General features: G+C 40.3%; 1 protein-coding gene across 2 annotated transcripts in view; it reads right to left on the bottom strand.

The window, feature by feature from the left end:
• The window catches only part of vwf (von Willebrand factor), a 46,274-nt gene extending 38,978 nt beyond the window's left edge, over nt 1-7,296 (bottom strand). For both annotated transcript variants that reach the window (XM_088995990.1, XM_088995989.1), the window contains exons 1-10: nt 7,112-7,296; nt 6,989-7,040; nt 5,481-5,624; nt 4,395-4,497; nt 3,149-3,357; nt 2,783-2,904; nt 1,583-1,802; nt 854-976; nt 658-769; nt 513-559 (exon numbers count right to left, since the gene is read on the bottom strand). In XM_088995990.1, coding sequence (XP_088852116.1) covers nt 513-559; nt 658-769; nt 854-976; nt 1,583-1,802; nt 2,783-2,904; nt 3,149-3,357; nt 4,395-4,497; nt 5,481-5,624; nt 6,989-7,040; nt 7,112-7,117 — 1,138 coding nt within the window. In that variant the 5' untranslated portion in view covers nt 7,118-7,296. The remainder of the gene's footprint in view (nt 1-512; nt 560-657; nt 770-853; nt 977-1,582; nt 1,803-2,782; nt 2,905-3,148; nt 3,358-4,394; nt 4,498-5,480; nt 5,625-6,988; nt 7,041-7,111) is intronic.
• Nucleotides 7,297-9,818: the final 2,522 nt, after the last annotated feature.

Raw genomic sequence — 9,818 nt, forward strand, 5'->3', positions numbered from 1 at the left:
GGTTGGGGGGGAGCAGAGGACTACTCCCTGCGGCTACACTGATAACTTCTATTGTCCTGACTGATTACTTCTCTTGACCTGCCTGAGTATGAGGTCTAGGACTGGTCTGATTGCCCCATTTGCTCTGGTATCACCTCATCAGCATAACTAAGACTATGTTGCCTAAGGAGACAACATCACAGGGATAAATCGAGTGGGCCTAAATCGGCAGTACATATGCACCGAAAAGCTAGCAACCACTCATTTGACGACAATGACGTTAAAATCTTAGCGAAATAAAATAGATAGTTTGAAAGGGGAGTAAAAGAAGCTATTTTCATAAAACAGCAAAGTCCTTCACTAAACCGCCATGGTGGGGTGAGGTTCAATTTGGATCGTTCGTACAACAGACTTCTTGGGCAACATAGGCTTAGTTATGCAATTTTGACACGAGAGAAGAAGAAAAAACGAAAACTAGGATTACATCACTGGAGTCACGAAGTGTAAATTAACCATAATTGAATGTCACTCACCAGGGCAACCTTCATTGGTGCATTCCCATGATCCATGTCGACACACACTGCGTGGGAGAACAAAAACAAAATCTGGTTATTAAATAACACATTTGATGTGATTGATTTGGATGCACACATTCTGCAAATGTGTGCATCCACTCACCAGGTATTGCAGTCCTGAGAGATCGTCGAACCCGGCGGGAAATGTCGTCCCATGTGTACACAGGAACATTGAGACACCTCCACGCAGCGATTGCCATCCAGCACTTTCCCCACTGAAAAGCACACACAGATTTAAACACGCTAAGACTAGTAGCCGAAGGGGGATTGGGGGGCAGTATGCAGGGGATATACTGTACCAGGACATGTGCAACCATCCACACAATCTTCTTTGCAGACCTCCTGAATGTTGAGACTATGGCAGGTTGTGGAGCAGGACTTGGTGCATTCACTGTAGTGCATTCCAATGGGACATTTGGGGACTGTTCTCACACAGACACAAATAAGCGATTGTTTTCAGGGTTATGAAGTGAAAAAGTAAAAAAGTACTGTACAAAGTTTTGTTCTTAACTCATTCACTGCAAAAATGTGTCCACTCCAGTGCCGTGGTTTTTATCATTGTCACTTGAATTCCAGGACCCACAGAATATTGAGTTTTAGGACTACATTAACATTGAATGCAGCGTAAGAAACCTGAGGCTCTCTTGTTTAATCAGAAAAAGAGAGTTAATTCCTAAATTGTATGGGACTGGATTTATGATCTTGAAATGAGGGCGGCTGCCCAAAATACAATGCATTACATGCATATTGATTTATATAGTGCACAGGTGTCAAAGTCAAGGTCCGGGAGCCAAATCTGGCCCGCCACATCATTTTATTCGGCCCGGAAATTGGTGAAATTCCATGATGCTTGATTAAGTCAGAACCAAATTTTTAAATTGTCCCATGTAAACCACAATAAAAGTCAATATTCTTGACTTACAAAATAATGCATAAAACAATCACCCCAATAGTACGTACACATTTTCACAATTTACAGTCCAGCCTGTTCCCAATTTGCTCTAACCGTAAATGTTTTGTCGACTTACAGCATTCACTTTCCTGCTGCCACCCACGTAAAAGCATCCCGTGGGCATGACACGTGCGGGCGTACTCCAGAAGGACTGGACAGTAACAGTCTTCGCTGTCACCCTGGCCGCAGTGGCACGCCTCCTCCTGGCACAGGGACAGGAACGCCTCGGCGGATACCAAATGGGCGCAGTATAGGAACACGGAAGATGTTTGCAGCACGCTACAGCTAGACAGAATCTGCAGAAAGATGTTATATTATCAGGACTGAAATCCAAAATGGCGCCCGAGTAGCCAGCCATCTTGATAGTCATAGGTAGCAAGTGCTCTCACGAGCCTTGTTTTTTTTTGTGGTTGTTTTTGTAGCGTCTCGGAATTGAAGCGGATTTGCGTGGGACAGGAGCTATGAGACAGTCTCTTTTCGTCAATGGATGCTACAGCTTCGTGTTCAACATTTAGCTTGTAGCAGACGTGCACATTCCACCATGACGTCCGTGATCCACTGGTGTAAAGGAGGCTTTGATCCTCTCCACTTTAACTTTTTTTTTTTTTTTACTTTTTGTTATTATTATTATTATTATTATTATTATTATTATTATTATTATTATTATATTATTATTATTATACATAATACATCTAATTTATAAGCGCCTTTCAAAACCCTCAAGGTCAATTTACAGTCACAGGATCAGTTTTTCTGTGAGTGAGCAGTGGCAGCAACACGTGCCAGCGTTCACTCAACCCGGAAGTAACTCAAATAGATACAAAGCTAGCTAGCTAATAGATAGACAATAGATAGCTAATAGATAGCTAATAGATAGCCAATAGATAGCCAGCCAGCTAGATAGATAGATAGATAGATAGATATAGATAGATAGATAGATAGATAGATAGATAGATAGATAGATAGATAGATAGATAGATAGATAGATAGATAGATAGATAGATAGATAGATAGATAGATAGATAGATAGATAGATAGATAGATAGATAGATAGATAGATAGATAGATGGCCATATCAGTAATAGATAGCTAGCCAGCCACATAGCTATTGAGTGGTATATGAGTGATGAAATTGCATCTTGGTTGATTTGAATGTTATTGTGGCCATTTGTAGTACCAATTGAGAATCGCGTGAATCAAGACACGTCAAATCAAAACGTGTTGCCAAGTGTAAATTTACAGTTTTGATGTGTATGCATGTGTGTGAGAAATTGACCTCTGAAGTGTCTTTGGAACTGTTGCAAGACAGACTGGGAACAGAGACCCTTGTGCAGGCTTGATTTGCCCCTTTCACCGCCCATGAATTTGCAAAGTCATAGCTGTCCTCCGTGAGGAATCCTGAAATGATAAACAATACGTAAAAAAACATTGACAGCTTCCTCATTAATCTCAAGCTGCTGCTGCACTTTTTGTTGTGATTTTTTTTTCTTTAACCTGTTATCTTTTCCTGTATGGAATAACTTTTCTTCCTGTTTCAAAACCCCGGTGACTCAGTACCATTTCCGAAATTCCATGGAAAACAAAAAATGTACGTGCTTGAACCGCCATCCACACACGTGAGCATGGATGTACAGTACTGTACCTTCTTGAGCGGTGTACTCATCAGCTACCGCCGCATTGAAGTTACCACATAGCCCACAGGTGTGATTGGCGTGGTGTTTGGCGAGTGTCAATGCGACGTTGGCTGCGTTATCGATGGTCACAGTGAAGCCAAACTCGTCGCTCCATAGCTTGTAGAAGCCCAGCTCCTGGCCGGCAAACACAGAGTGTGATGCGTACGGCAGAGAAAGTCTGCAAGGTGACAAACAAACAGTTAGTAAGTGAGCTTTTTTTGATTGCAGGTTTATGATAGCAATCAATTAACTCATTCACTGCCAGACGTGCAAAAATGTGCCCATCCCAGTGCCAGGGTTTTTCTCATTGTCACTTGAATTGCAGGACCCACAAAATATTGAGTTGTAGAACTACATAAACATTCAATACAGCGTTAGAAAGCTTAGACTCTCTTCTTTTACCAGAAAAACAAGTTAATTCCGAAATTATACGGGTCTGGAGTTATATGAGCTTGAAATGAGGGTGGCTGTCCAAAATACAATGTAATCCATGCATATCGGTTTGTATAGCACTTGAACAGCAGCAGAAGCTGGAACAAAGCGTGAATATGGAAAAAGGGGAAATACTGCCCCCTTGTGGAAAAGACAAAAAACATGGCCAGCGCTTTATCGGCACCCAAGTATGAGAAAACCAACCCCAAACAAATTAGTGAATGGCAGTCAATGACTTATTGAATGAACTATAGGATTGATTTGGCATTGAATTTTAATTGTTTCCCTCCTAACGCATCTAAAACCGGATAAAATTACTTTTTTGGGGGTGGGATGGAGGTGGACACTCCTAATGTCTAGCACGCCCCCTTTAAAGAAAATGAAAGGAACCCTTTTTATTGGCATAACTGAAGTTTTCCTTGCCGTCCGGTGGTTAGTATGAGGAAGTGTCATGAATTTTTGTCAACTATGGGGAATTTTCTGTGTTTTGGGGCAGTATAATATTGACCTCATGTAACTAGCAGTACGATGGCCCGAATTCATCAACGAATCTACCATCAAACCAGTCAAACCTACTTCTGCACAGCGAAATGCGACACACCACGGCAAATTTAAGCCAATGATTTGAACGTAGCTGTTAGTTTTAGTCTTTATTTTATTTATTATTTTGTATTTTGTATTTTTTTTGTATTTTGTATTTTGTTTTTTTTATGTTTATATTTTATTTTATTTTATTTTCATTTTTGCAGCCAATCAATCTATTCAAGTAAAAGACCGCATTACCTGTTTTCTCCCTGTGATAATCTTCCATCGACAGACAGATGCAGCTCAAAAACCTCCCCAAGAAATAAAGTGACTCCAGTTCTTTTGCCCCCAACAAAATCACCTGCAGGAGAATCACACGGCACCTTGTTTGACTTAAAGGACAACCGACGTCTCCGGACAAGTTGTGTCCATAATTTGTAAAATGGCTTCAAATGACTTCTACTGAGCGTATTTTAATAAGATTCCACCGCATATAGCTATATTTTATGTTTTAAGACTCGCGCTGAATGTTCAGGAAGTCTTGTTTTTGAGTTGGTGACGAGTCCGTACGTGATGTCACTAAAGGAACGCCCCTGACCTAAAAAAAACGCATTGTAGCGGTCCTTCCATCACGTCAATGTATTTTGCTGTACTTCTTTGGTCTGGGGACCTCGTGTTGCGCCCAAAAGCCGCCATAAGATGGCATCCAAGCTCCATATAAGGAATTTATCCGCCTGTGGAAACGGAGGTGGCCACAGGAGGTGGCCATTTCGTGCCTCTTTTTCATTGAGACATCTCCCCTCAATGTTGCCTCATAATGGCACGGAATAAATTCTTTAATCGATTGCAAACATGTATGCTTTCCTCTTCAGAACTATTTGAATCATATTCATAACTTGATGTGTAGCAAGAACGCATATTCTCCGAATCTGAAGCCATTGTTTTGATTCTGCAGCAATGCAAGACGTCTTGGCGTGTCGTCATGAACTGGAGGCGGGACTTTCTGAAAATGCCCAATTCGCAGCTCAATTTTTTGCAGATTTTGGACACTTTAAGTCATTTTTATTGTTTTGCATTTGAATAAAAATATCATACTGCATGTTTTGGGTATTTTAGATGCTATAAAACGTTTTTCTCATGTCAGTTAAGAAAGAAAAAAGTGACGTAGGTTGTCCTTTAAACCGCACCAAAATGAAGCACACTGACACAGAGTGCCATTACAATTAATTTGATAGACACACTCAAAGTGCTATTAATTCCAAAAAAGTAATGTTCATGATCAGTCTGTGCGTAGTTTGTCCATAAATGCTCAATAGTTTTGTTTTTTTTTACGGTTTCACCCACCCAACAACGTGAAGGAACGGCGTTTGCAGTCCCCAGCCAGCAGGTAGCTGCAGTCGCCAGGAAAGTCGTACAAAACCCCATCAAAGGTGTGAATGTGGTGTCGTCCAAAGAGGCTGCATCTCCCCCTCATACCTGCCGTGCATGCTGAACACACACATACACACACACACACACACACACACACACACACACACACACACACACACACACACACACACACACATTCACAACAACACACATCTTACCCAAAATTCTTGTTCAGATTTCAAAATGACATTTTACAGTTTAACAATGGAAAACTATATTTTGCATGGAGTCTCTTTTGCGTGGTCTCATACTTGAATGGGTCCTTAGGGAGGCCTCAAGTGAGGAAAAATCCACAAAAATGGACTGAGCCGCTTATTGAGTCAATAGACTTAACTTTCTGGATTGTTTTGTACAAAATATTGTGAAATATGGTATATATTTTGAATTCAAATATAACACAAATATCGATTCAACTGAAATCCTTATTCATTGTCTGGATTCAGTGTCGGTTTGGCCCGAAAAAGATGAGATTAATTTGTGAATTTATCCACATCGCTACAAAAATAAATAAATAAATAAATAAATAATGGATAAATAAATGGATCTTCTTCTTTTCCTTTCGGCTTTTTCCTTCAAGGGGTCGCCACAGCTAATCAGTGTCCCCCATAAAAAAATAATACATTTTTTTTCGATTGAAATGTCTTTTATTGACATTCTAATTCACCATTTCCAAATTACATTGACAAGAAATCTAATAAATACGTAATTATGATATACCGAAAATTTCTATTTATTTTATATAGCCTTGTGGTTGCAGGTAAGATCAAGCCAACCCCAGCCGACTTGCGGCGTGAAATGGGGGTAATCCCTGGACTGTTTGCCATTCATTTGCAGGACACAAATAATAAAATAAATACTGACATGCAAATCCACAATAATGGACAAGAGTCAATGTGCATTAATTCATTCACTGCCAGACATGTGCAAAAATGTGTCCACTCCAGTTGCAGGATTTTTGTCATTCTCACTCGAATTCCAGGACCCACAGAATATTGACTTTTAGGACTACATAAACATTCAATACACTGTTAGGAACCTTCAACTCTCTACACACATACAAAAAGTTAATACCTAAATTCTATGGATCTGGAGTTATATGAGCTTGAAATGAGGCCAGCTGTCCAAAGTACAATGCAATACACACATATTGGTTTATATTGCGCTTTAACAACAGCTGAAGCTGGAACAAAGCGCTAACATAGAAAAAAGGGAAATGCTGCGACCTTGTGGAAGGGGAAAAAAACATTGCCAGAAGCCATGACAGAGGCCATGGTCAGCGCTTTATCTGCACCCAAGCATAAAAAAAAACACAAAACCCGAACAAATTCGGGAATGGCGCTCTACGTCATACAGTATTTTCAATTCCTGAATAAGCTTGTAAATGGAAGTGAATGAGTTAACAATGATTTTTTTTCACCTACCTGTCAGTTGCAGCAGAAGCCAAATTCCTCTCAAACAACGACTGGCACATAACTGAAACACAAATACAACATGTTTCATCCAGTGATCCTCTTAAATTGATTCTTAAAACTTGAGTACTGTACCTCCATGGTTCCACACTTAGATAATCCACAAATCTTGTAAGAAAAAAGAAAGTTAAAAAAAACAAACGCTTACAATCGCCCTAAAATGCCGCAATTCCAGGATTTACATGGCGGAAACTGTGTTTTGCTCTGTCACGTAACAAGCTCAACTGAGACTGTAGTCCAAAACTTCTAAAATGCCTCACTCAAAAGTTCATTTATATCAAGTAAAAGCCCTTCCCACTCTGTTATCGTGGCCTTAACATCCCTCCTACCCGAACCAACATCAGGTTTTGTCAAGAAGGCCAGAATATCACTCGGTACATGTAGAGCGACACCATCACACCGCAACAGTGAGACAATACCAGGATGTACCCACTGATGGTCTGGCTGAGTGATTAGCTTGCTGGTACAAACCTGCACCAGTGCCAACCCAAACAATGGTGTTACAAAACACTGTCGGGGAAGATATCTCACGCAAGAACTCAGAGTTTGGTAGTCACACATGACAAACATGTGACGAATTGATGCCAAAACTTGCATGAAAACAATGGGAAGTAGTTATTTGGAAAACATGGAGGAGGGGAAAAAATCACCTATCAGTTGGGAAAAGAATCAGGAGCCTGGTGGGAAGTGATAGAGAATAGACAGAAAAGAAGTTATCATATTTAAAACTTTCATGCTTAGAAGGCCCACAATGGAATCACAGAAAATTTGGGGCCAATCTGAGGTGAACTGTTATACTGTCATCTTCATGTAGGAGATCTGGCCTCGGACTAATTTATGACTTGATAAATTCCTTCACAGGAAGAAATCATTAGACAGGTTACAAATCTATCAGTTCATGGAAAGGACAACCAGTTAAAATGTCTATGTTCTGTTGTTTTATATTTGTTGGTGCTTGGGACGTCCAGGGGCGTGGTATTTAAAAAAAAGAAGACTATGTTTTACTAATGTATCACTTAAAGGACAACCGACACCATTTTTTTGTTTCCTAACTGACACCAGAAAATCGTTTTATAGCATCTAAAATACCCAAAACACGCAGGTTGATATTTTTAGTCAAATGCATAACACAAATAAAAACGAGTTAAAGTGTCCCAAAACTGCCACAAAACGACCTCAGAACTGGGGATTTTCAGAAAGTCCCGCCAGGACGTCATGCCTTGCTTCAGAATCAAAACAATGGCCTCACGGAGTTCAGATTCGGCGAAGATGCTTTCTTGTTACTGGTCCAGTTATTAATATGATTCAAATAGTTCTGAAGAGGAAAGCATAAATGTTTGCAATCGATTAAAGAAGTCCTTCCGTATCAATTTGAGCCGTCTGGACTCCAATGTAGCGTCCCAGAAAATGCACAAGATGGCGCATAAGCTCCGTTGGAAATTGGCTGATTTGTCTGCTGGGCATTTGTGTCCATTTTTATGGTGTTTCCGCAATTGGTAGTCTTGGTGTGACACACAACAATTCACCATTGCGTTATTTATGTGTTTTTCCTTCTAATTTCGCCATCAACACGATGTTTTCAGACCAAACAAAGTACCCAAAATGCATTGTGTGTCGCTTTCTCGGTCAGGGGTGTTCCAGACGTGACGTCACGTCAGGCATCGTCATCAATTCGAAAACAAGACTTCCTGAATATTCAGCGCGAGTCTTAAACCGTAAAATATAGCTATATGCCGTGGAATCTTTGGAAAATACGCTCAGTAGAAGTCATTTGAAGTGATTTTACAAATTATGGACACAACTTGTCCGGAGGTGTCGGTTGTCCTATGAATTTGCATATACTCTCAATAAATAGCTTGGCAAAGGGCTGCAGAGGTTGGGCGTTTGTCATGCATGGCTACGTCCCCTGTCGGCAGTAAAATACAATCTTCCTGTGTTTGAGCCTATGTTCACAGTGTCCGACCGAACATCTCTGACAGGAAGACTAAAACATTTCCTGGTCAACATTTCCATAGGCTACGATACAACCGTGTAAGCAAATTAAGACATCCTTTTATGAACAGGAAAGGATCAGGTCTAGGTCAGATTTAAAGTCAAAGGGACAGGGATATCGTGGTCAGATTTCTTTTTCAGGCTGGCGGAAACAAATACATTCTAAAAACCTTACAGTGCATTGCGGGCAACTGATGAGAATATAGTACTAAATGTTCTGGCATGGCGTTTGACCTGCCTCACAGTGCAGAGGTGAAAGGTTCAATTCCGTCTCCAGCTTTCCTGTGTGGAGTTTTCACATTCTCTCCATACCCCCTGTGTTTTATGGGTTATTAAATATAACTGTACTTCACCATACAAGTTACGTCTCCCAATTTGGACGGGATACTCCCGTTTTGACCACCATATGTACTCACAATACTCACTTTATGAAGCAACTTTTGACACAATACAGACAGTACATTTGTAAGGTGAAACAAAAGAAAATGTGCAAAATAAAATACATTTTTATACTATTTCAATGTATAAATAAACAATGAAAGCATGTTTATGTTTTATTTACTTCTAATTTACACTTTTGTAACGCTCACATTATTTTAATACGCACTACAGAGTCGCGACTACGAAAATCTCCCGATTTATGATTTGTGAAACTTGACATGTATCACTTCGCGGATTTTTGTCTATCGCGGGGGTCCTGGTCCCCGTTTACCGCGAAAAAGGAGGGATTACTGTGTAGCCCTTGTCAGCGATTCGTGCTCGCGATTTATTTTACGACAGGGTGATGACG

Source organism: Hippocampus bargibanti, linkage group LG05 (genome assembly GCF_051943395.1).
Source record: "Hippocampus bargibanti isolate YZ-2025 linkage group LG05, ASM5194339v1, whole genome shotgun sequence".
Lineage (NCBI taxonomy): Eukaryota > Metazoa > Chordata > Actinopteri > Syngnathiformes > Syngnathidae > Hippocampus > Hippocampus bargibanti.